We start from the raw sequence: 27,632 nt of genomic DNA, 5'->3' as shown, positions 1-27,632 counted from the left end.
AATATGCGTGCGTCTTTATTTCCAAAGGACATTCCAGTACCAATTTTCACGTCTATAACATCTTTATTTTTTGAGATATACGTATCCTCATAAAAAATAATTCAACTTATTTTTCAGTTCTTTTCACGCACCCCCTTAAGTAGATTTTCCTAAAACAAAAGAATACATCTTTCGTTTTTTAACGGAGATTCCAAGCACCAATTTTCACTCCTGTGACCTTCAGTTTTGAGATAGGCTACAATTACTCTCACTTTTTCACATCCAATACGCAGCTATATTCTTCAAACTGGGCAGACCTATCAAAGTTGGTCTTATGACATGAAAGTACAGTACATCTCCATCGCCGAATATTGGGTTGCTATTTCCAAATAACAGGCACGGTTATGATCCTCCTAGCAAGAAATGTACTTTATGAAGCTTGGTGGCGTATTCCCATCCTTCTATGTACAGCATTTCTCACCGGACTATCATGATATAGCGTAAACTGTCCGGCTCCATGGCTTAAATGATTAGCCATTGGATCACAGGGGTTCCGGGTTCAATACCCGGCAGGGTCGGGAATTTTAATCATCATTGGTTAATTTCGATGGCACTGGAGCTGGGTGTATGTGTTGTCGTCATCATCATTGCATCCATATCACGACATGCAGGTCGCCTAGGGAGACAAATCATAAGACCTGCACCTGGCGAGCCAAATGTGTCTTCGGACACTCCCGGCACTAAAAGCCATACGCCATTTCATTTCATTTAGCGTAAACTGCTGTCGCCTAGCGACAGTCTGTCGATCAAGTCGATCCGATCTTGGTGCGGATTTACAATTAAATTATTTACATAAAATTACTCATTACAAAAATACTACCCCTCGGATTTCGTTCAAATGAATTCCTAAACCCTCCCAAGAGTAATAAGAAAACATTGTGACATTTCGGTCTAGTAGGTTTTGAGTCCATTTGTGACGTGTAAACAAACATTCATTTATATGTATATACTAGAAAATATAACACCGTAGAAGAGTAGAGCAGTTAGGTACGTAGATTATAGATATAACATATAATAATTTTATCGTAATAGTTCTATTAGTCTGCACGTTTTTCGATTTTCTTTCGAGAGCCAATATTAATATTCATTTCATGAGTCGGGCATATGGAGGGACTGAGGATAACTACTGTGTTGACCTCTTTGGGGCGGGTGCCATGTTTCCTCGATAGCATGTCCGAGAAGTTCCATTTCTTACAATAATATTTACAACACACTTTTCAGGCCATTCTTTTTTTCTGTTCACCTTCTCAATTACTCACAAATACTTGTATTAAATTTTTATTCATCATATTTCCGGACAGGTTATTCTTTGTTTGTGCTTTTAGCGCATGTTTTTCAAATTTTACTATAATCATTTTTGTAAACTGCATGTATCGAAAATTAAGATTAAAATAATCAATACCATCTCCCGGCTCTATGATTTCCGAAATTATGGGAGGTGTGTATTATCTTAAATCTCCCGTTAACACTATGGTTGTGAGCTTTTCAATAACCCATCAGTGTAAATATATTTAGCCTTCTTTATGTGATTGAATATTTAAAAATATTGCAGTTAAGAACAGTGATGATGAATTTTATTTAGCGAATATCATAGGGATATACAAAATTATCCATGCATAGATTTTATTACCATCCATTGATACCAACATTTTACAATTGAAACTCTTCACATCAACTGAACATGCGTCATTTCGTCGACTCACCGCACGTTTCTTCTTTCTTGTCAGATAGTGGGTAGAACTTCTCCACCATGCCTCCTTGGCCTAACGCAGGAAGCTTTCGCAGAGGTGATGGCTCCTCCCCGCCATCACCCGTGGCGACCATCCAGTAAGTCGATGCGCTTTGTCGCCCCCGGAATCCTTTCGGACGCGCACCTCATCCCGCGTATTTGTTAATATCTCCGAAGTTTCAGTCGTTTCCGACACTCGGGACTGAATCCCCAAACAGAGAAAACTCCTGTTCTGAGGAGCAGTACCTCGTGTCGAGTTCGACTGTCACCCCGACGATATTAACAAGTACAGTGGGGTAGTACCAACTGCGATCGCAGCAGGCTTCCCCGTAGTGATGGCCCCTCCCCGCCATCACCCGTGGCAACCATCCAGAGAGTCAGCACGCTTGATCGCCCCCGGAATCCTTACGGACGCGTGCTGGGTGAACGGGGAATAGCGACAACTTTTCTTATCCTTCATATATGAACTGAATGCGGACTGCACAGTAAGCGACCTGTTCAACAATAGTATGTTTCCGTCGTGTCTTATTGTTGACTGTGCACCGAATGTGTTGCGATTATGGAGCAGAATGAAGGCTTCTCCCAATTCCATTATTTCCTACCAGAACTTAAAATTATAGGTATATTACACCAAGGAATAGGGTCGTAAGAAAATAGAACTCAGTTTCTCCCGTATATTATATTGTTTCCTTCCGGAGGATTGTTGAATTGGGCTATGCAACTTCTGCCCTCGCATTCTGTTCTGGACACTTTTTCCTTTAAGGATATCAAATACTGTAGTAATGTTTCTACCTCAGTCCTGGAGATGGTGCATCACGCTCAATGATCAGTGACTACTATGTGTCGCATGTATAGAAGCTGCCACTTTCCCATATATCAATACGTTTTTATGACAATAATGGGATTATACGTTTCCTTAGAAACAAATCCGACATGTCAAGCTTCCAAAAACTGAACCGTAATATCATTTCCAGTTATTCAGAGAACTTCCTTCGTGATATACAGGCCGTATTGAGGCTTTCATCGACCCGAGAGTCCACATGCATGTCCCATACATTCTAAATACTACCTTACATTGCTATATAACATCTTCCCCCACGAGCTACATCTCACATTAATATAACAGTTAACCTTTTTTAACTCTCCATCACATACTTTCACAATTTCTGTGAAGCTTATACAAGTACATGAAGGCCCCAGGGCTCTTAACGTAGAGCGTGGGTTGGCGACCAGGGGTTTTTCTGATATATTACACAACTCTAAATCACAAAATAAATATAAATCTGGAGTATACAGATTCAAATGTAACAACTGCAGCTCCTCGTACATCAGTCAAACTGGACGCAACTTTAATATCAAATACTCCAAACATATCAACGCCTTTAAATACAACAGATTCTCTGTTATAGGACACCTACGAGACTCCAAACTTAATTTCACCAATATTGAAAAAGACATAAAAATACTTAAAATCATTAACAAACGCCCCCTTCTAAACACTACTGAAAATCGTTTTATTCACCTTGATCAATACTTCAACCCTAATTTCAATTTAAACGACATATCTGAAAAACCCAATATTCTTTTCGACTTCCTAATCCTTCTTCTCAAAAATGCTAAAGTTCTAAACACGAATTCAATTTCCCATGCCTTACACAGTTCCTACCCACGTTTTTACCTCCAATAATCCATCCCCCTAACCCACTCTAAACTACCCCGAATTGAATTCTATACTATACTAGCTGACTACCCAACGTAGCCCGGTTGGTTTAGGATGTTTACTTTTAAGATTAGTATCACCAGTTAGTTAAGTTAAAGTGAATTTTTATAGAATTCCTTTCTGGGATATGAATGTTTACCATATATTACATAGTTTTAGAGTTGCTTAGATGTGTTTGATTTCAAGTTTTAAATGATTTCATTTTTGGGTAAAATTTTATCCTTGTGGAAGCTCAAATTGATTGGGAAGTATTTGATCCTTTCAAAAAGATAAGTGATAACTTCATGTGTTTATCAGTCACGGTATAGATATGATCTACATGATTTCAACTGTCATTGAGACTCTCACCAATCAGCCTTGAGACCCCAAACGCACTGGATTCACCACTAATCTCGGTCATTTTATACCATACACTACAAAACTCCTTTCAGTGCACCGTCCCAATGGAGGCTGAACGTCGACTTACACGGTATTCAGGGAGTCACAACAATGAATTCGACATTAATATCGGTTATTTTCTATTATTTTTTAAATTTTGACGGTTATTTTTACATTCATTTTCACCCCTTCCATACCAATTGCGGTGAAGTATGACTTATCCATCCAGAGTGTCACAGTTCAACACAATGAACTCGTAAACACTAATATCAGTCATTTTCGTTTATCTTTATATTTCACCACCTCCACGAGGAGTGCTACTGGTGTTTTACCCAATAGTATTTTGTTTTCAGATAGTAGGTCATATGTGTACAAATTTGTATGAGGGCTATGTTGGAAGAAACATATACAGAACGACGCCCGGAGTATCAATATTCGTCTCACTACTCCACACTATTTTCGATTATTTTTACATGTCAGCCCTTCCCACCCCACCCCTAACGTGCTAGGTCTACCATACCTCCTCGCAGTTTGTCTCACGATAGTAAGTCATAAATGTACCAAGTTCGGCTGAAATCTCTCCCGTAGTCCAGAAAACTGTGGATTCAACACCAATATCGGTCGTTTTTAGTTATAATTATATTTCTGATTATTTTGATATCTCAATCTCCCCTCGTCCCTCACCTCAAAGGGTGATGAACTTGGACTTTAAGAAATTCGGAGCGTCACTATTTATCTCAGCGACCCCGAAAATTATGATTCCAACACTATTTTCGATTATTTTTTTAACTCGTCCCCCAAGGCCCCCCCTTTAAGGGTGCTTGTGGTGTCTTTCCCCCACGAGGTTTTTTTCCTGATACTAAGTCATAAGTGTACCAAGTTTGGTTGAAATCGCTCGAGTGGTATAGGAGGAGATGCAATACATATATACATACCTATATACCCACCTATAGACCTATAGATTACATAGACTCGCCTTTGCTCGTTGGGAACCCCCAGTTGCTCTTCGTTAGGAGGGGGGTGATAACTCTTGTAATTCCATTGTTGATATTCTATATTTTTAAAAGTTTCTTAAATATTTTACACGTCTAATACACAGCTACATTCTTCAAAATGGGCAGACCTATCAATGTTGGTACTATGACATGAAAGTACATCTCGATCACAACATGTTGGATTGCTATTTCAAAATAATAGGCATAAGAATGCACCTCCTATCAAGAAAGGTACTTTGTAAGTCAATGCGGCGTGCTTTCATCTTCCTATATACAACAAATATTATCCTCATCACGACGTGCAGGTCACCTACGGGAGTCAAATCACAAGACCTGCACGTGGCGAGCCGAACATGTCCTCGGGCACTCCCGGCACTAAAAAGCATACGCCATTTCATTTAGCGGACTATCATGGTATAACGTAAGCTGCTGTCGCCTAGCGACAATCTGTCCATCAAGTCGATCCAATCTTGGTGCGGCTTTGCAATTTAATAAAATTATATAAAATTACTCATAATAATAAAACTACCTTACCGATTTCGTTCAAACCACTTCAGATGTAATAAGAACAAATTGTGAAAATTTCAGCGAAATCGGTCCAGTAGTTTTTGAGTCTATTAACGTCAAATATACCAATATCCAATTTTATATATTACATATATATTTTATATATTTTATATATTTTATATATTACAGGCTTAGGCAGCCGGCACAATTCCTATCCTGCCCGCTAGATGGGGGCTTCATTCATCCCATTCCTGACCCTGTCCAATGACTGGAAACAGGCTGTGGATTTTCATTTTAAGTCAAATACAGTATACTTCCGGTTATTTGGGATAATGAAAGCGAGAATATAGTGGGCTCGAACCCACTGTCGGTAACCCTGAAGATGGTTTTGCGTGGTTTCTCATTTTCACACGAGGCAAAAGTTATGGGTCTGTAACCCAATTAACGCCAGTCCACTTCATTCCCGCTCCTGTCCCTCTCCTATCCCATCGTCGCCATAAGACCCATGTATGTCGGTATGACGTAAATAAAACTGTAAAAAATAAAAACAAAAATTCATGTTGAAAGAGAAACTTCTGGCCGTGTCCCGTTGTAGCCTACCTCATTTTTCAGGTAAAACGAATAAACAACAAGTCGGATAATCCGCATACGAGTAATCCGGAGTTTACTGTATTATTAAAATAGCATACTCCAATATTACATAACGGCGTGCTCTAGTTTTCTCGGTCGATAAAATAGTAACTACAATACTGATGTTCAAACTAGGACAGCCTCTTCTAACGTACGTTGGTGCTTGTCCTACAGCTGTCATCTTGACTGTAGGACAATGAACTATTGTGACAACGGTGACAGCTGTCTAGTGCAGTAAACACTACGCTCATCTTGCTCCTAACAAACCAATACACAGTAGGCATTGTTTCCTTTGTTCATAGTAAAGATCACCCTGTACAATACATGAGATATCAGGCTGTATTGTCCTTACATAGCCACATGCAGTAACATCACACCGCTGGACTCACGAACCACCGCGTGGTCGAAATTTCTCATTCAAATTCAGATTCTTTGCATTTCACAAATGCTGCCAACACACACTTCCTTTCTTATTGTAATTCTTTTATCTCCAGATTTGTAATTCGTTATCTACTGAAATTTTGAGCCACCCTTCGTCTGGCAGAAGCACTGTAGCAATGAATTACTCCCTTACAGTAGGTATTAAAAACGTCCGCATTACAGAGGGGGTGCACAGTCATGGCGGTGAAGGGGTGTTCGATTCACATCGAAGGACGTGGGCTCGATTCCTCACCATGAAATCGAAACATTTAGAAACAAGGTATCCACTTCCGGAGAGGCACATGTCCTTGAGGTTCACTCAGCCTTAAGCAAAAATAAGTACCAGGTTAATTCTAATCAAAGCCTCTGTATTACGCTGGATATTCGTTATCATGTATCACATTACTCCAAGACTACAGGGTGGTAAAATCTCAAGAATAGACTATAATACTCAGCTGCATACTTACGGTTGAAAACTTTAAAGTCTTACTTTCCCCCATATTTGACCAAGTCTGTTGTTCACATGAGTCAAGTCTGTGATCGGGACATCCGATTTACAGCCAATACCCTTCCAGTTCCTCAGACATTGTACAGTTAAGACCAGGAAGTCATTGATTGCCACTGCCTCTCGATTATACAATGAGCTTAAACTAAGTGAAATTAAGCTAAATGGTGTCAAAACTGAGGAAAATGTCTCATATAATGCTTTTTGTCTATATTCTAAGCCATTTCAGTGAATTTTACGAAACTAATCTATGTTTCTGAAATTTTGAAAGAAACGTTACAATCTCTTAAACGTAGTGTACGTGATAGGTGATATTCTATAATCCTATAAGACTTTAAAAATATAAAATCTGAATTAAATGAAAATATATTAACATAATTATTCATTAAATAAAATATTCAATTGTCGGACCTTGTACTCACACTTAGCTCTTACCTGATTCCTTACACAAGCAATATTTGATGGGCGCCAGCTACAACTCAGTGCAGCAATAAGAGAATGAGAGTCTTGAATATCTCTAAGGAGTGGGGTGATGAGCTTACTTTTGACAGCATACCATATAGGTTCTGGGAAAAGGAGATTGTTGTTTTGTTTCCCCATTAAATTTGAGGTTATCTAATTCTACAATTGAAATAAAATGTTAAATTAATTTGATAGAACAAAATATATTCTTTAAATTGTATAGAAAAAGTGAGACTGGCTGCGATAAAACAGATGATAATATAAAAGAAACTAGGCATTAATTTGAATTCCTCTTGACCGGACATTTAAAAATTATGCAAGAAATTTATCCCTCACTGATTCACTTGACTTTACCTTCAACACTTTGAGTGTAATTACGACGTATTCCCTTGAGCTGGTGTTTGCTGTAGGTGTCTCAAGCCTAATTTGGTGATGTATCGTTTTTGTTTCACTGACGACTAAGTATCCATGTGACTACTGCTTCTCCATCCCAATGACTGACTACTGTCATCTCAGTACAACACTTCTTGGCAAGTGTCTCCATCCATATGACTTCGTGGCAAGTCTCTCCGTTCATATGACTTCACGGTAAGCCTCTCCTCCACCTGAACTGACCGACTGAGGTCTCACCTTCCAATTGACTCTCTCACTGTTCACCATCCATTTGACTGAAGCTATAAGACGCTGGTCCTAGTATTTACAACCATTAGTAGACACACCTACGCAATCTCCAGAAATAACTATATTATTACTCCCACCCGTCGACAAATGTTACATACAATGGTGAAATTACCTGGGACACTCTAGGAACTTCCCAAAAAAATGAGCTCATCGCTAAATGAACACAATGACAGAGCGATGACTCGGCAGTTACGCTAGCAGTATTGTACAATATTGTAATGTCACAAGTTATCACACACAGTAGATCCACCTCTGTAATCATACAGCAACTCTCACTGTACATGTCTTGAATGTTAATCTACACACACATATATACGTAACAATTTAACTAAAATCACGCAAGTGATAATCATTGCATAATTGAATTGAATAATAATAATAATAATAATAATAATAATAATAATAATAATAATAATATCATCACAGATGAAATAACAATAAAACTAATAAAAATGCAGTTATCACCTTGTAACGGAATTTGAACCGTTACAGTAACCATATTCAGCAGTTCGCCTAATATTAGGCTACCTCAGCATGGTCATATACACATCTTCATTTATCGAGTTCGTAAGTTATTCTTGACATACTCATTAAGAGTTTTCTCCTAACATTGTTTCTAACCGTACGTGGTTTGTGGTGTGGGTTCCTAGAGTCGTGATTCAGCTGCTATGGAAAAGGAGCAATAGAGTATCTAAGGCATACTCTGAGTCACGGTCTTTATTGTACTCAGTCCGGTTTCCTCGCTGAATATACTGGCCTTGATCTATGCGGCCCCGGGTACGATTACCGGCCGGGTAAAGAACTTTAACCACGTTTGATCAAATCCTTCAGCTCGGGAGCTGGGTACTTTTGATATTAATACACATCTTCATTTACACATATCGCACTACTAACCGCCGAAGGAACACTCAATAGCGAATACATCTCTCCACGTGGGGTTGGCATCAAGAAGGGCATCCGGCCATAAAACTAGGCTTAATACACACCATTGTCGACCCCAGATAACTGAAAGAGGGCCAGAAAGAAGAAAGTCGTCACTTAATTGAGGTGGCTAGGTCTACCTAACCCATTAGTGTAACCTAAGTTATCAGAAGCCGGCCCCGTGGTGTAGGGGTAGCGTGCCTGCCTCTTACCCGGAGGCCCCGGGTTCGATTCCCGGCCAGGTCAGGGATTTTTACCTAGACCTGAGGGCAGGTTCGAGGTCCACTCAGCCTACGTGATTAGAATTGAAGAGCTATCTGACGGTGAGATGGCGGCCCCGGTCTAGAAAGCCAAGAATAACGGCCGAGAGGATTCGTAGTGCTGACCACACGACACCTCGTCATCTGCAGGCCTTCGGGCTGAGCAGCGGTCGCTTGGTAGGCCAAGGCCCTTCAAGGGCTGTAGTGCGATGGGGTTTGGTTTGGGTTTAAGTTATCAGAATGAAACAAATTCCACTGAGGCAATGCGTAATGCTTCAGGGAAATTTACCGAATATTCTTCAGAAGTATTTTACAAATACCAAGTACAAATGAAAAACAAAGGGGGTAAACGGAAAATGGACTTAATTGTATGTACTTGTAACATTTCACATTTGCATAATCAATGAAACCATGTATATGTGTAAGGAAGCAATTCCAGGCTCACTGAACCCTGCGGTACCAGCCCACGCTCCCAAGCTGTAAAACTCTGAGTTCCAAATGTATTATAGCCTAATACAAATTACGATTAAGTAGCCTATTTATAACAAAGAAATGAATTCATTGGTGAGCGTTAGATAAATATAATACGTAGCCTGATTGAAACGAAGTTAAATTTATTTCACCTTTATCTTCTTTAACTTTGAGCTTCTCAAATTTCTAAAATGCTCGATTTTTATTAGGTATTACCGCTTGGAATATCTTGTCTCACTGTATTCTTCTTGCTCCACCAGAATAACAGTTCTCCATTTTATCCACATTAAGCCCACAATATCCCACCGATCCTTTATATACCGTCTCTCAACTCAGTTTAACAATTTTAATAAAAGACAAGAGCTTGGTATGGCATCAACTAAACGTAAGTTATAACTTTCAGGGCAGTGTATATAATCGCTTAAGAATGTGTTGATGTGAAATAGTTATACCGAAAACTTAACTGTCTGGACAGTTGTGAGAGTAGGACTCCTCCGTTCTTCGGTTCTACGCTCGCGTCCTGCACAATGATTAGCAGACGTTAGCCTACATGGCTTTGCATCCGAGCTTGGCAAGACTACCTTCCCAGTCCCTGACTTAGCAATGTCATCAGGAAGGGATAACTATCTGCAGCATTTCCCGGATACCCACATCCAGAAACATTGATGATCGGCGTACTCAATAGCGGGGCAGGTGATGGTGGTGGTAGTGATTGTGGACTGAAGGGTCAAAGCACCAAATTCATCATCCCTTCTTAATTTTTGTCAGGGGAGAAAGTGTACAAGGCCCGATTTTCGAACAATGGTGGTATTGGTAAACTGAAGGGAACTGCCATTAAAAGAGCTCGCAGGATCTCGCAAAATATTATTATTATTATTATTATTATTATTATTATTATTATTATTATTATTATTATTATTATTATTATTATTATTATTATTATTATTATTATTATTATTATTATTATTATTATTTGCTTATAGACCCTGTTGGATCACGAATTACATTTATGATTCGCCTTTCAATCTTTCACTGTGTGCCTGTTTCCTTTCTTCTGACCACTTAGTCCCCGATCTTTTAGGGACTTCATTCTGTGGCTTTACTACCCAACTATTTATCTTGTGACGGTAAATGTTTCTGTCCAGTATTTCTGATGGTCCTATCTGGGCCTTTTCCACATCATTTTTAACATCTTGTATCCATGGTACGTTCTTCAGTTTTTCAGTACATGTCAAAATCTTATGGGTTAGCCTTGAAGACGATAGTCTGTGAACGTGTCCATAGAATTTCAGTCTTCGTTTCCTGACGTCTGTGGCAAGGTTGGACAGTCTTCCCGTATATTTGCGTGGTTTGAGTCTATACCCTTCTTCTTTTTTCTCTGGGCCCAGAATTTTCCTCAAGATCTTCCTTTCCTCTTTCAAGATGTTTTCCAGATCACCTTTATTATTAAGTACCAAGATTTCACATGCATACAGCGCTTCAGGTTTAATCACCGTATTATAATGTTTGATTTGTGTATGTATGGACATGCATTTCTTGTTATAGATGCCACGGGTTCTCCAATATGCTCTTTTGAGTTTTTGTAATCGAATTTTCTGTGCTTCCTTTTCCAACCCTGTTGGTTCTAGGATCTCACCGAGATATTTAAAGTATGGAACTCGTTTGATCTGCCCGTATTTTGTTTGCAATTCCTGAATGTTGAATTTAGTGCAAATAAACTTGGTCTTCTCGAATGAGATTTGTAGTCCAGTTTTCTCAGCGCATTCCTTGAGGACTTCAATCTGTTTGATCGCTAAAATATCACTGTCTGTTAGTATCGCTAGGTCGTCTGAGAAAGCTAAACAACTGACCTTTATGTCATCGTTCTTTCGGTCAAGTTGAATAGGTTTCCAGTGCTTCTGAACTTTCATTCGAGACTCAGAAACATTATCTTCAGACAAGGAAGGATGTGTAAAAATTAATCAGGCAAACGAAGAGGAGGTACATGAAGGACCAACTGGAATTTGTAGAAAATGATTTCCGAGATCACAATATGTGAGACTTCTACAGGAATTTCGCAGGAAGAATCCGTGGATACACCCCAAAGAATTTATGCTTCCGAAAACAAGACGGAAAACTGGCGCTGTCTAAACAGGATAATTGTAAGGAGTTGGTTCGATATTTCTCTGAATTACTCAAAGAAACTCCTGTACACGTAAACCCTGAATCTCCACCACCTACCAAAAAAGAAATCCAGAGACACATCTTCAGACTCAGAAATAACAGGGCGTTTGGAGAAGACGGCATAGTTGCAGAACTCTTAAAGAATATAGGCCCAAATACACTTGAGGAGCTCACACTAATAATCATGGACATCTGGGAAAAAATAAAAGCTACCTGGAGAATGGAAAAGTGCACTTATCCATCCGGTACCCAAGAAAGGTGACAAAACCGATGTAAATAACTACAGAGGGATTTCTCTCGTTCAAGTCACCTACAAGATTCTCTCCGCGTGTCTTCTTCAAAGAGTACAAGAACAGCTTGAACACAAAATTGGAGAATATCAAGCCGGTTTACGACATGGGCGGTCCTGTGTTGAACAAATTTTTAACTTAAAGACGATATTGAAATATAGAGCAACCCGAAGCTCTCCAATTATTTGTAGTTTCGTCGACTTAAAGAAAGCGTACGATTCGGTAGATCGACAGTCTCTTTTTAACATCTTAGAAGAACAAAGGCTTGACCCAAAGACATTAAGACCCATCAAGGAAACACTCACGGACACGAAGTCAAATGTGAAATTCATGGGTGAAGTATCGGAGCCCTTTGCCATTAAGACCGGCGTGCAACAGGGTGACGAACTGTCACCACTGCTTTTCAACTTTGTTCTAGACAAAGTTATTCATGTTAGTTTCCTTTATCTTTTTCGTGTCGAACTTCTGAAGACGAGACTTCTTGTAGTGGATTCTTTTCGGGGTAAATTTCACTTTGATATGCACTAAATAGTGGTCAGAATCAATATTAGCTCCTCTTCGAACTTGAACACCATGAATTTCTTTCTGTAAAGGATGTGTGATGGCTTCATAGTCGATCTGATATTCTCCAAGGGATTGTAAAGGTGATGTCCAGGTCTTCTGTTTTCTAGGGTGCTTCCCCAGAGAGGTGGACATTACCTTCAGATTGTTCTGTTGACACAGCTCAATAAATCTCATGCCATTCTTGTTGGTGAATTTATGAGCTGGGTATTTGCCTACGGTGTTTTGGAATTATTTTTCTCTACCAATCTGTGCATTGAAATCACCTAGCAATATCTTTGTATCTTCTCTGGGGACTGCTGTCAAGATTTTTTCGAGATTAGATCAGAATTGTTCTACTTTCTGCAAGTCCTTCTTATTTTCAATGTTCGTGGGGGCATGTACGTTAATTATTGTGTATTTTTGTTCGCACATTGTACGCGCATAGTAATTACTCTATTACTTATGGGAGTGGCTTCTTTTATTATTATTATTATTATTATTATTATTATTATTATTATTATTATTATTATTATTATTATTATTATTATTATTATTAACGGTTTAACGTTCCACCAACACATCGAACGTTTCCGGTGACGCAAGAATGGGACAGAGCTAGAATTGGGAAGGTGGCGGACGTTGTGGTAGGTAATTAAGGTGTATGAAAACGTTAAACCACGGAAAACCATCTTCAGGGCCGCCTTCGCAAACTTAATATCATCGAGGTCAGAAGAGATCAAGAATCGAAGAAGAAAGGTTGGATAGCAAAGATAAAAGTGAGTAACTAGGCCCTATAAATATATCATTCGGTACGGCTATTTCTAGCCTGGCGCAGTCTTTGTATTTTTTAATTTGCTTTACGTCGCACCGACACAGATAGGTCTTAGGGCGAAGACGGGACAGGAAATGCCTAGAAGTGGGAAGGAAGCGGCCGTGTCCTTAATTAAGGTACAGCCTGGTGTGAAAATGGGAAACCACGGAAAGGGATCTTCAAGGCTGCCGACAGTGGGGTTTGAACCCACTATCTCCCGGATGCAAGCCCACAGCTGCGCGCCGATAACCGCACGGCCAACTCGCTCTGTGCAGCCTTTGTAAGGTAGACCCTCTTATGAGGGTGGAGTACATCTGCCATGTATACAAAACGGCGTGTTATTGTGATGGAGGATTGTGTTATGCGGGGTGCGTGATTTGCTGGGATATTGGGATCTTTACAAACACCCAGTACCCAAGCCAAGGAAATTAACCCTTTCTTTGAGGGAATCGAGCCCTGGGCCTTCTGAACCGAAAAACACTTAGATGTGTAGCCCAATTGTTGTTGGCTACAAGAAAAGTGGAAAAGAAGCGTCCACTCTACCGCAGGTGAGCTTCGGCTTAGCACTGTCATTAGCCCTGGCCTAGCTGAGGCACTCATCAGATCACCAACGTTCAGGCTGGGATAAAGCACTTTGATTTGCTTTGAAAACCACTAAGTGCGAACTGTGTCGGATGTCCTTTCTGACGCCAACCCTGTGTTGAGGGATATAATAACTATTGCTTGTTTCTATGGTGATTGGTAGCGTGGTGTTTTGTCTGAATATGAAGAGACTGTTCGGACAAACACAAACACTCAGTCCTCGAGCTAAAAGAATCAGGCGCGATTAAATTCCCCGACTTTACGTGGGATCGAACCCGGGATCCTCTGAACTGGAGGCTTTAACACTGACCATTCAGTCAAGGAGTCGGACATTTTATTATGACAGTTTAGGTTTGTTAATTCGTCCCTTAATAGTACATGTGCCGGGCTGAGTGGCTCAGACGGTTAAGACGCTGGCCTTCTGAACCCAACTTGGCAGGTTCGATCCTGGCTCAGTCCGGTGGTATTTGAATGTGCTCAAATACGTCAGCCTCGTGTCGGTAGATTTACTGGCACGTAAAGGAACTCCTGCGGGACTAAATTCCGGCACCTCGGCGTCTCCGAAAACCGTAAAAGAGTAGTTAGTGGGACGTAAAGCAAATAACATTATTATTATTATCGTAAAGTGAAAATTGCTCAGCATTGTGTTTTTAATAAATAAATAAATAAGAGCAAGTAAATGCATAAAAATAAGATAAATGAACTAAATAAATAAATACCGTAGATATATTCCTTCCCCTACCTACAAGACAACGTGAAAATGGGACAACACGGGAAATTATCTGAAAAAGATACTGCCGATATGTTCCTTCCCCTACGTCAAATGAAGTGGAGGGCTGTCAGGAGAAGTTACAGCCGATATATTCCTTCCCCTATGTCCAAGGGAATGTGAAAATGGGACAACGCAGAAAACTGTCAGGAGAAGTTACTGAGGATGTATTCCTTCCCCTCCGGGCGAGTTGGAAGCGTGGCTTGGAATGTGAAGCTGTTAGCTTTCATTCAGGAGATTGTGAGTCCCCACTGTCCCCCACTCTCGCAGCCCTGAATACATTTTCCGTGTTTTACCATTTTCACACCCTACGGCTGTGCCGTAATTAAGGCAAACGGAGCATCAATCCCAGTCCAAGCCATTTGTATCCCATCGTGTGACATTCATCTTCAGCTCTTTGTCCATGTGAAAATGCTGACAGTAGGATAAGAATTCCTTGCAGTGCAAGAAAAGATGAAAATCACGGGGAGCAATATCAGGACTGTACGGTGGATGATCAAATACCTAATAACGAACTTCCGCAGCACAGTTGCTGAGCGCCGAGCCGTATGTGGGCGGGCATTGCCATGGATCAGCACAACACCTGCACTAAGCATTTCACGCCTCTTGTTTTGAATGGCCTGTCGCAATTTCCGCAGAAACTTTATCACAGACCAAACTTTGCAGGCAGCGGGAGAAAGAATACGAACCAACATATCTAGCAACTGCTACTGCGCTACTGACACTAGACTACATCATAGATCTGTTGCACGTGCTCATATTTCCCAGATAAATACGTTTACTTTACTAGAAAAGAAATCGGGAAAATTAATTTCTGGATGGTTTACGTATTTTGCCTGGAACAGCGTGTGGTAAACAGACTGGTTTTCGTAATGCCAACTTTCCGTGCACGCAGGCCTGTGGAGTGAGATGTTGCCACTTCCAAAAAATACAGAGGTCAAAGAAAAAGCTTGTTGTTTTACGTGATGTTTTACGTGACTCTTGATCATAGCCACGGGAGCTCCAGTTTTGTGCAAATCCAAACCACATGGACGTGACATACACAGAGGTCCTTCAGTGCTCTGGGTTTTTGCACGAAACCTAGTTTGCCGGATGACAGAGTAAAATGAATGCATCCCATCGCTTTAACCAAGGACCTACAGTTCTTTTCATATACCTATCCAATAGGGATGAGTCGTACACACCTGTACAGCCGTAAATCAGCCCCTCTGCCATTATTCTCTGGAATCTAATCCAGGCATCCGAAGACTGCAGATGATATTGCCAACCGTAACATAACACCACGGAGTTAGACTACAAGCTGGTCAATGCCTTTCTGAGAGAATGCCTCTCCACCTTGAGAAACCACGCCTACTCCTAAAAGTCACTTCCTCAGGGCCGGTGTTATAATGAGGGTTTAAACTGAAGATTGAGTTAAACTGTAACTTGAGTGTAAACAGATGTTGAGTCTCATAATGGTCAGCCTAAGTTAAACTGAGGTGAAGAAGGAAATATACGATCTTGGTGGCAGTGACTTGCGAGAAAAGATGACTGTCGATAATGTTTTGCAGTGACTTGCAAGAAAAGATGACTATCGAGAATGTTTTGTTTATTTCTTGTAGGTAAAATGGCGGATAAAAGCAATAAACGTTGTCCTAATTTTACTTGTAAGTAAATGTAATTGCTTGTGCAATTAGTACAGAAATATTTATATAGTCCGTGAAACAGTGGCCTTATGAATTCCTCCGAAATCTCTCAATGTAATAAACGTACTACCGGACGCATAAAACCGCAGTGCTATTAGTAGCTGACTGAGGGGGTCTACAACATGATTTCTGAAATAGAAGGAAGTTACTTTGTTTTCTAAAATTTACACTGTTGACATTCAACAGTTCAAAAAGTAATTTTTATATTCTTACCTTTTCGTTGCATGTTTTATTCTAGCACCAATTGGCCGAAATAGGGTTATGACAGTCTGTTTTGTAAGCCTAAACCTATTTAAAAACTATTTTTCATTCTATATATGAATGTGATGTCCCCTTGCTCGGAAAACTCGTGGTGCCCGTGGTCGTTCAATAATTTGAACTACTTCGTCATCGCTTAGTATTTCTTCAAACACCTCAAAACAATCTTCGAGATCCATTCCTTCTGCCATGTTGTAAGGTAATGTATTCAGTTTAAACGGTGGATGAGTGGCAGTAAAATTAATCTCTAGTTAAACTTAAGTTTTATAATGCACGACTAACAGATAAACCGAAGTTTAATCTGAACCAACAGCTTAAACCTCTATTATAATACCGGCCTCAGACATGTTTCATTGGCAAAGCAAACTATGTTTTCACTTGGGACGCTCGTTGATACCTAAATTACATAATTATTTTCCTGAATAAAGTCTACATAGTAAGAGCTTGATTGGCGTGACTATGATCATAGTCACGGGACCTCAAATTTTACATACAATACGAAACACAAGGACGTGAATTCTCATTTCAAAAATTTCAAATGCATTGACGAGGATTCCAACTACGATCGCCTTGATGACAAGCGAGTGACTTACATATTCGGCTATTAAGCAACCCCTTTCTCCTTATTCCTCCTCTTCTTCTTATTTTCCTTCCTCATCCTGGTTGTGTCGCGGGTGTTATTTTTGTCGCACGTCTGAACTTGGCCCTGTTTTACGACTGCATGCTCTTCTTGATGCAAACGCTAAGGGGAGGGATCTATTCAGTTATCATATGTTTCTATGGTAATTGACAACATGGTATGAGGAGTGTGTTCAAAATAAACAGGAACACCATGTTTTTGAGCCAGAGGAAGTCACCAGAGTCCAACCCAATACCTTCTGAAGTGAAGACTGCTACTCTGACCCTTTGGCCATGAAGCCGGATCTAATTATTACTGCTGGAGATTATATCTCTTTTAGTAGAAACTGTATACGGAAAGTACCTATAGGCCTATGTAAATAGATAATCTGACTGTTCTCTTGTCTTCTTTTGACAGATATTCTCCAACACTATTACTACTTATGGGAATGATGTCCAACTCGGCAACAGTGCTCCAGGCCTGCCCCTCGGCGGAAAATTCCTGTGTCTGTCAAGGATCGCAGATGATTACCTGTAACGCTGTCGGTGCTACGAACTTCCACTTTCTTGCGACTGGTGTTGAAATGCATCTGTGTTTTAGTCTCAGTATCACTTATAACATTTTATCTGAAATTCCGAGTGACATTTTCTTAAATCTTGGATTAATTAAATTAGAAGAGTTGGTGCTTCGTAATAATGGAATCTCAACATTGCAGAACAATTCATTTAACGGACTGGTAAATTTGAAACATCTCGATCTGTCGAGAAACTTGTTATCCCACATACACCCAGCTGCCTTCAACAGCTGTTGTAATAATATAAATATTCTTCAGTTATCCTATAACAGTTTACGTGAGATTGAATTCCTCTCTAAACTAAATAGATTACAAAGTTTCTCTGCAGCATTTAACAATATATCATCTCTCAATGAGACAACTTTCGACAACTGTTGGCAACTAAAATCTATAAATTTGTCTCATAATGAGATAAGGAACATATCTGAAGGTGCCTTTCAGAACATTATTGATTTATCTGAATTGAATCTGAGCAGCAATTACTTAACTAATTTAAATTTCATGGAGTCATTGAAGAACATAAAATATCTTTATGTGTCTGAAAATCGTATATCCAAAATTCAAAACGGTACAGTTCAGAATAACAGAATGTTAATAGACTTCCATCTGGGCCACAATAAAATTGAAGATATAAGATTTATTTGTAACAGGGAAATTTACAAACTAATTCTGTCTTATAATCTAATATCTAATATCCCTTCGAGTACATTCCTCAAGTGTAGGAATCTCAGGCTACTGCGCCTTGATCATAACAATATTTCAAATATATCATTTGTTACTAATATTCTGAATTTGGAAGAACTTTTCCTTGAAAGTAACAACATTTCTAAAATTGATCACGACGCTTTCGATAGAAATATTTTCTTGTCTTTTTTGAATTTAGCCAACAATAATCTGTCGAATATAAGCTTTATCGAAGTGACACGAAGCCTTAACACACTAATAATAAACCATAATAACATTTCCGTCGTAAGTTCGCAGTCATTTCAAAATATGAAGTCACTAAGAGATTTAAAACTATCACATACTCAGTTCACAAATTTTATCATTTTTAAATCCCTACCGGAATTGAACGTGCTTGAACTAAATGGCAATAGAATTTCATACATCCCAAAGTACACGTTCGAACTGAACGAGAATCTAAAAGAACTCTATTTGGCGGACAATTGTTTATCTAATTTAGAATTTGTTCAGTATATTCCTCGACTAACTCTATTACACCTAATGAATAATAAGATTAGTGTAATCAGTGACGGAGCATTTAAATATAACCGTAAGCTAAATTATCTTGACTTGCGAGGAAATATGGTGCAAGATTTACAATTTGTATGTATGGCACCATCTCTCAAAGATGTTGCTATTAATAATTACTTGATCACCGCTTCAGGACAAGCTTTAATGAACTCGAATTCATTTTATGTGTACGACATTGATCTAGATGAAGACGTAGAACTTAATTTCCTTCCAAGCGTTGGCTACTTACAGCATCATTCTCATAGACCTCAAGTTCAAACCTGTAATGAAGCAAGTTCTTCTTTGTCTCGAATACATGTTTTGCTCATTGTACTGACATTTGCAGTTAACGGATGATGAGCAATTGTGAAAATGCCCGGCTCTAAACAAGCATTTATACAAGTGATATCACTTAAGTGAGGCGTTATGACTAATGACTGAAAAACAGCCATAAAATAAGCCTTATCAATGCTTAACGACCGAGCGAGTTGGCCGTGCGGAAGGTAGTGGGTTCGAACCCTACGGTCGGCAGCCCTGAAAATGGATTTCAGTCGTTTCCCATTTACACCAGGCAAGTGCTGGGGGCTGTATTTTAATTAAGACCACGACCGCTTTCTTCCCACTCCTAGCCTTTTCTTATCCCACCGTTGCCTATCTGTGTTGGTGCGACGTAAAGCAGGTTGTAAAAAAGAAAGAAAATGCGTTGACAGATAAATGCAGACATCATCCGGATTACAACGTCCAAGTGAAGCTTCCTCCAATAAGGAACTCATAACAATTGTTCGTCAATTCAAATGGTAACTGAAGGATGATCTGCCATGGTTAGTCGGTTTGGGGTGATATTTAAACAATCTGAACACAGCCCAACACCTGGAGGAAATGGAAGTGTATAAAAAGGATTTTTCTTTATTATAAAAGCATTATCGGAAAGTGGTGATTATTATAGTTTTAAGGAAAAATATAACGATATAAACTTTCCGTCTTAACGCTAATCATCGGCGAAAGAAGACTTTGTGCGATCTTTCGTAGGATGAAGGAATTGGAAAATGAATAGGAAGGGCCATAAAAGGAGTGAATGAAAGATTCCACAGGCCTCACAATTTAGTAGCCTATATCGATCTCAGTAAGGTCAGGTGAGTAACTTAGAAATATGAAACATTACGTGGATGCATCATCAAGCTTAGCATGTCAGATATTAAAATATTCTTTTCAGATGTCTGGTTGACTCGTTGCTTAAGCCTAATTGAAGTTCCGAGTTATTAAAGTGAAAGAATATTGTTAGAAGGTGTTGAGAGGCTTCTGTTCCTCAATCGCACGTGTGAAAGGATGTCCAAAGCAATAATCCTGTTCAGGATGATACACGCGTATCGTCATAGAGATAAATTATCCATGGATTCGAGCAATCCATCGAACCAAAAATAATCGTTGTTAGGCATGCCTTACTGTAATAAACAGTTAGCCTCTCATTAATACACTCAAATTGACATGCTAACTATAGAAAAATATAAAAATCAAGCCACAATAAGTACCGACGAGTCAAATTATTTGCCAGTAGACACTAGTGAGTTATATTCAGATATAACTAGTGCGTAACAATCTTCCTTGAAAATGGATGTGAGTTAACAAATTCTATTTCTATTCTACTTTTACTTAAAGCTAACTGTTTATAAAAGACACAGCTAGACATAAACTGACAAAAAAATGAAGTCCAAGGCCTAAGAGATTACTAACTCCACTATAATAGGAGGAAGAGATAAGGTTAATCCACATCTAGAGGAGGTGACTAATGCTAAAGAAGTACTGAAATTTAGCTATAATAACAAAGGTATTTACGACAAGGTACAAAATTTGAAAACTAGAAAAGCACCTGGCACTGATAAGATTTCTATGGATATACTGAAGGCAATAGGATGGGGTAAAGTACGAAATATGAAGTAGTTGTTTAAAAATTGTTTGCATGAAGGACCTGTACCGAATGAACGGAGAGTTGCTATAGTAGCCATTGTGTACGAAATAAACCGTGATATACATAAATTCAATAATTACAGGCCAGTAAGCTTGACATGTGTTGCGTGTAAGCTCTGGGAAAGCATTTTCTAATTATGTTAGATTTGTTTGCAAAATTACTAATTGGTTTTGATAGAAGGCAGTTTGGGTTAAAGAAAGAAATGCTCTATTTGTAGGATTCCAGCAAGATATAGTAAATATGTTAGATCCAGGAGGTCAAATGGACTGTAATGTATTGCTATTGACTTATCCAAGGATTTTGCCAGTGTAGATCTATGGAGACTATTAAAAAATTAGGGTAATTGAACTAGACAAAAGAGTGACTGAATACATTTATACAAAATGGAAATTAGAGAGTTAGAATGGGTGCAGTATTATTTGATCCTGTAGTGATTAAGTGGGGAGTTCCTCAAGGCAGTATTAGTGGACCTGTGTGGTTTTGTGTGTATGTATGTATATATATGTAAGAGTAAAGAACTGGAATAGAATATAAGACATTTTGCAGATGATGTTGTACAGTATAGAGTAATGAATAAGTTACGGGTTGGTGAGCGAGTGAAATAATAAGACCCCGATAATGTTGTGAATTGGACAGCAGAAAAAATGATATGATTGAGAACGAGGTGAAAAGTCAGGTTGTGAGTTCCACCAAAGAAAAAGTGCTCTCAATTTTAATTAATGTGTTGATGGAGTGATAGTACCTCATAGTGGTCACTGAAAGTACCTAGGTGTTAAAGTAAGGAAAGATCTTCATCGGGATAATAAAAAAGAGGGATTAATAGTAAAGGTTACTGGTAAAACCTCAATTACAGTTTGGTTGCGATGTATGGGACCCTCACGAGGATTACGTATTTCGATAACTGGAAACAGTCCAAATAAAAGTAGCACGATATGTTCTGGGTGATTGATGACAAAACGGCAGTGTGTCGAAATGGCAAAAATGTTATGTTAAGGAGATGCGTGAGTAAGGAGACGAGCTGTTCGACTAAGCAGTTTGTTCCCTAGAATGACATTAGTAGACAAATACGTTTGATTGCTGTTTTTAAATGTAGGGAATAGTAGGAAGATCAAGTTGGAATTTAAGTGGACAAATTAGGGCAAATATGCTACGAGGGGCATACTATTGAGTTTTACACTTAATTTTTTATACGTCCGGCTATTGTACATATTTCACTTTTGAAGGTGGTGACGTGTAATTAGTGTCTCGTTCCACCGTTTGGTAGCAGCACGCGCACAGGGGGAAACGAATGCACTCGTCAGAGCCATTTCATAACAACACTGTCAGCGTAGGAGCAGCCAACATGGAAAGCAACCGTTGGGAACAGCGCTATACGACTCGGTTCCTATGAAAGAAGACGTGGCCACTACAGAAATTCATCGGAGAAACAGTTTACAACTGGGTGGAAGGTTGGAAAACCGGGCGCACATCGGTGGACAAGGGAACCAGTTCTGGAAGGATTGTGACAGTGTCAACACCAGCCAACACTGCCCGGCTCGAACAGGCTATCCAAGGAAACAAATGCATCACGTTTACGGAAATGGAGGCAGCCACGGGAATTAGCTGAAACACCCTGCAGCGGATCTTGCACGGCCACTTACATTTGGGGAAAGTGTTATCCACGTGGGTGCCTAGACTCTTGTCTGCAGACGAAAAGCAGAGGCATGTGGAAGTGTGCAGAGACCTTTTTGCAACTCTATGATCAAGATCCAGCCGACTTCATGGCTAGGCTTGTGACTGGTGATGAGATATGACTCCATTACCATGAGCCACAAACGAAACCACAATCGATGCAGTGAAAGCATAGGGGCAGTACACCGCCAAAGGCATGTCGAACAGTGCCATCACCTGTTCGGGAACATCAAGAAACCTCTGCGTGGTCGCCGTTTTGCGGATTTTGAAGAACTGGACACAGCTGTCAAGGCATGGGTACGCAGCACTCCGAATGAATGGTTTCAGGAAGGTCTGGAGAGACTGACACGTCGATTGCAAAAATGCGTACAGCTACAAGGAGATTATGTTGAGAAGGTGGACGTAACAACTGATGTGTAATGTACTTCATTTGGGTAGAAAACAAGTGTAAAACAATGTAGTACGCCCTTCGTATTAAAAGAAGAGGGGTTTGAGATTGGAATAACTTACCAAGAGAAGGGTTCGATAAATTTTCAAATTCTTTGAAATTATTTAACCGGTCTTGCGGTGTAGAGGTAGTGTACTTGTCTCTTACCCGGAGGACCCGTCTTCGATTCCCTGCCATGTCAAGGATTTTTAGCTGTATCTCATGGCTGGATCGAAGTCCACTCATCCTACGGGATTACAATTGAGGATCTATCTCACGGTGAAATAATGGCCCCGGTCCCCGGTCTAGAAAACCAAGAATAACAGCCGACAGTATTCTTCGCCCGGACCACACGGCATCTCTTAATCTAAGGGCCTTTGGGCTGAGCAGCAGTCGCTTGGTAAGTCATGCCCCTTCGGGACTGTTGCACCATGGGGTTTGGTTTGGTATGAAATTATTTCAGAAAAAAAACTTGATAAACAACTGATATTGAATCTGCCACCTGCGCAACTACCCTAAATGCAGATCAGCGCTAACTGTCGATTGTTATAAGACATGTCGGTTACTGCCATTTATTTGTTTATTTATATTAGTTCAGTACATTGCAGCACGGCCAGTTACGGCTGCCAGCTCTGTACTCTGGAAACAGGTGGGTTCGAATCCCCTGTCGTTCATCCTATTTCATTTCCATTCTTCCCCATTTTAACTTCATGCAAATGTCGGGATTTTCCAAAGTTACAGATGTTTCCTTCACATTACTAGCCCGTATAATTCTAGCAGTGTACATACTAGCAGTGTATGTTGCTCACCCCCATGAGGGTGTTCCGGGAAAAATAGCTAAAGAACTGGCGAGCTGAACATGCCCTTGGACATTCCAAGCACTAAATACAATTCACTACTTATACGAGGGCGAGTCAATAAGTATCTGGAATTTCGCTCTAATTGTCTTTAGGTTCGCTCACTGCCTGCTTAATCTGCATCCAGTGGCTGCTTGTACTGCCTGCTCATCACAACATTTTAACATGGCACCAAATGAAACTACAAATACCCACGGTAGGCGGCAGCACGACATGGCCCCAGTCCGTCGGAATGAAATAGCGGAAAATAGGCTAGTACTGCACTTCTTTTTAGTGTAAATTGTGTATTATACGGCATTGTATTTGTTGGCGGATTGCTTCTCCGAAATAATGTGAGTATGGGCAGAGATAAGAATTATTAAAGTCACTTTCACTTACTATATTGGATAAGTATCCGGGAGCGATGAAGTTTGGAGCAGGTATTTCACCGCTAATAAAGGAAGGATTGCAAGCAGAAGCCACTAATTTGAATTATCTGAAGAAAATTTGCTCTCTTATTTGCGACGAAATGACAATTAAAGAGCGGCTTCTCTATAATAAACAAGAGGACAGATTCTATGGACTTGTCGAAGCAGAGGGAGTCTATAAAGAAGAAACTGGAAAAAACCATCAACTCGCCAACGAATTGTTGTGCTTTGTAATTAATGGTTTGACGGAAACAATTTACGATTCTACCTGCCTACTTCATGGTGATGGCATTAAAAGGAAATGAATTTTTCTTCTGGTTCAGCAGGTTTTAAAGGCTGAATTCCATGTTATTCGTCTTGTGACGGACACGCATAAAATAAATACTCCCATGTTTCAAAAATTTGGTGTCGGAGAATTAAGTCATGTGTGGTTTATCCATGCGACATTTTCTGCCAATATGTTGAAGAGATATAAGAAGCGTCCAAAGATCCCAATTAAAACACTTGCCAAAGAAACACTTCAAGCTATTATTATCACTGTCTAACTGCTTGGCTGAATGGTCGGCGTTGAGGTCTTTGGTTCTTAGGGTCCCGGGTTCGATTGCCGTCCGGATCAGAGATTTTAATCGTGTCTGATTAATTCTCCCGGCTCAGGGAATGGGTATTTATGTCTGTCCCATCACTCTTCTCTTCAAATACAGACAAAACACCACACTACCAACCATGACAGAAACACGCAATAGTAATTAATTCTCTCCACATAAGATCGGCGTCAGGAATGGCACCCGGCCGTAAAACAGGAGACAATCCGCATATGAGTGATACAGTTTGTACCCACAAGCCTACAGGTGTGGAAAAAGCGGAGGAAGAAGATTATTTACTTCCTCTCTCATTGTTCTATTCTACAGAATGGATATATTTTATGTGCTGACACAGGCCTTTCAGGAGATCCATCTGAAGCCATGTTTATGGCTATTAGGAATGGAAGAGGGAGCAGTGACATGACTGACTCACGGGCTGCTCAGAATTCCATGAAGAGAATACTGAAATCCGGTATTTTATTTCCACCGATGGTCCTAGCGTTATGCACAAGCAAATTTCACAATTTTCTGCCTCAATATCTTCTTCCAGATTTGACTAAATAGAATCAGTGGTATTTGACTTACTGGAAGATGTTCGTGAGCCCCCTGAATCAGTGTGTGCCACTTTGGTAACAGGTTCTCAGGCACTAGTGTGTGTGTGTGTGTGTGTTGTTATTTGGTGTGCGTAATCCAAGAAGAAACTGAATGCAGTCCGTGCTTGAATAAAGTTTACACCTCGGTTAGTGCATCCCTAATGATGGACTTGATCAGTCACTCGAACACGCCTACGGTATCCCCAGCCGCGGTTTTCTGGCCTAATTACGGGGCTATATGAATTTGTTGAGGTTGCTCTACTGTACTGCAAGAACTCTTCGAGTCATTTAAACTGTGCTAGTAACAATAATCACCAGGAACTTGCGTCACAAACTGTGGTGGACCTTCGCTCAGCAATGTAGGAAAGTAAAATACAGACGATTTACCAGGTTTTCTTCTCCATTGAAACCCTCTTCTCGAGAAGCCCGGAAACTATAAATATCTGTATAAGTAAAACTCTTTCCTTTTTCTACTCTGTTTTCAGAGTTTGATCTTCGCTTATGTGCTTGTCTACTTGTATTCCCGCGATAACTAGGGCCGTTTGGTGCTGCCATCTAGCGGCAAATTCTTCGCAAGTCGTGTTCCAGTATGGAAGGAGCAGGCAGTATAAACAGCCATCGGGTGCATATCGAGCAGGCAGTGGGTTGGCTCTATGGCGTTGTGTGCTCACCAGCCGCTAGATGGCACCGTTGTCTACGACTGTGGTAGGTTTCAGCGTTATCAGATCAGTACGGCTTGCGCTGCTGTGACGTAAAAATGGCAGCGCAACTCAGGATCATATCACGCACTTGTTCAATATTGGCATCAGTTACGGCTACAGATGGACGCCCGGATCTTTTCTCATCCTTCACGCCCGTGCGTCTCCGTTTAAACTGTTCAATCCACTGGTAAACACTTTGCTGTGGCAAAACATTGTCTCCATATTGTGCTGAAAGTCTTCTCACACACACACACATCTCACGAGAGATCCTCAAGCCTACTGCGGGGGACACACGCACAGGCTTTTCTTCTCCAAATTGGACTATACTTACGTCCACGCATCCCTTCGTCTTTTTTTGTGGCCGGGTGGCCATCATATATAGTTGCTACCCAGCCGACCCCCAAAAACAAAGGTTGACGCCTCGTTGGCTGTCACCATGTACAACTGCGCCATCCTAGACATTGCTCCAGCCATCTCCGAAGATGATATTTACACCACCATCCGCTCCGCTGGCTTCCGCATACATGACGCCTACCGGCTATTGCCATCTCCACTGATTCTTCTCTACATATCAACGTTGGACGACCAGCAGCGCCTCATCGACGCCGGCGTATCCGTGCATAACCGCTTCTACCACGTGGAATCTACTCCTCCATCTATACTTGCCCAACTCTTCGCCGACCCTACCACCCTTCCCGTCGTCCACACGTCGTCAATCTTAACCTCGCCAGAACCCACGTCGACTTCCTCTTCCCTTTCCTCTACAACAACTATCACCACCACGACTTCTGCCACGACGCATTTGTCCTCCTCTCACATCCCGGCTACATTTGTCATACTAGCCACCCATCGTCCATTATGACCCCCTGCCTTCCTCTTTCTACATTTTCTACAACGGTAAATCCCCTCCCTCCTCATAACAACACCTTGGCATCCTCCGACTCAACGCCGCCATAGCCTCAATCATCGCTTCAAGACAACGTCGCAGCAGCAACTCCACCGTCATCAACGCCCACGCAGCAATCCACATCTCATCATGGTCTCCCCAGCTATGGACTCGACCCTTCCATCTCCAGCCAGGACATCCTACAAGAACTTCACGCCGCCGGAATCCCCGCCTGTCGTGCGTTTCGCATTCAGACCAGTTCAGGACCAACATATATGGTACGTCTCCTCCTCCCGAC

The 27,632-nt window shown here is 40.5% G+C and overlaps 1 protein-coding gene across 1 annotated transcript in view; it reads left to right on the top strand.

The window, feature by feature from the left end:
- LOC136857607 (leucine-rich repeat transmembrane neuronal protein 3) overlaps positions 1-26,279 on the top strand; it is a 112,414-nt gene extending 86,135 nt beyond the window's left edge. Inside the window, exons 3-4 of the mRNA XM_067136433.2 lie at positions 17,856-18,580; positions 26,233-26,279. Of these exons, the coding sequence (XP_066992534.2) occupies positions 17,856-18,580; positions 26,233-26,279 (772 nt within the window). The remainder of the gene's footprint in view (positions 1-17,855; positions 18,581-26,232) is intronic.
- Positions 26,280-27,632: the final 1,353 nt, after the last annotated feature.

This window comes from Anabrus simplex, chromosome 1, assembly GCF_040414725.1.
Source record: "Anabrus simplex isolate iqAnaSimp1 chromosome 1, ASM4041472v1, whole genome shotgun sequence".
NCBI lineage: Eukaryota > Metazoa > Arthropoda > Insecta > Orthoptera > Tettigoniidae > Anabrus > Anabrus simplex.
This window is presented reverse-complemented; position numbering and strand designations above follow the sequence as displayed.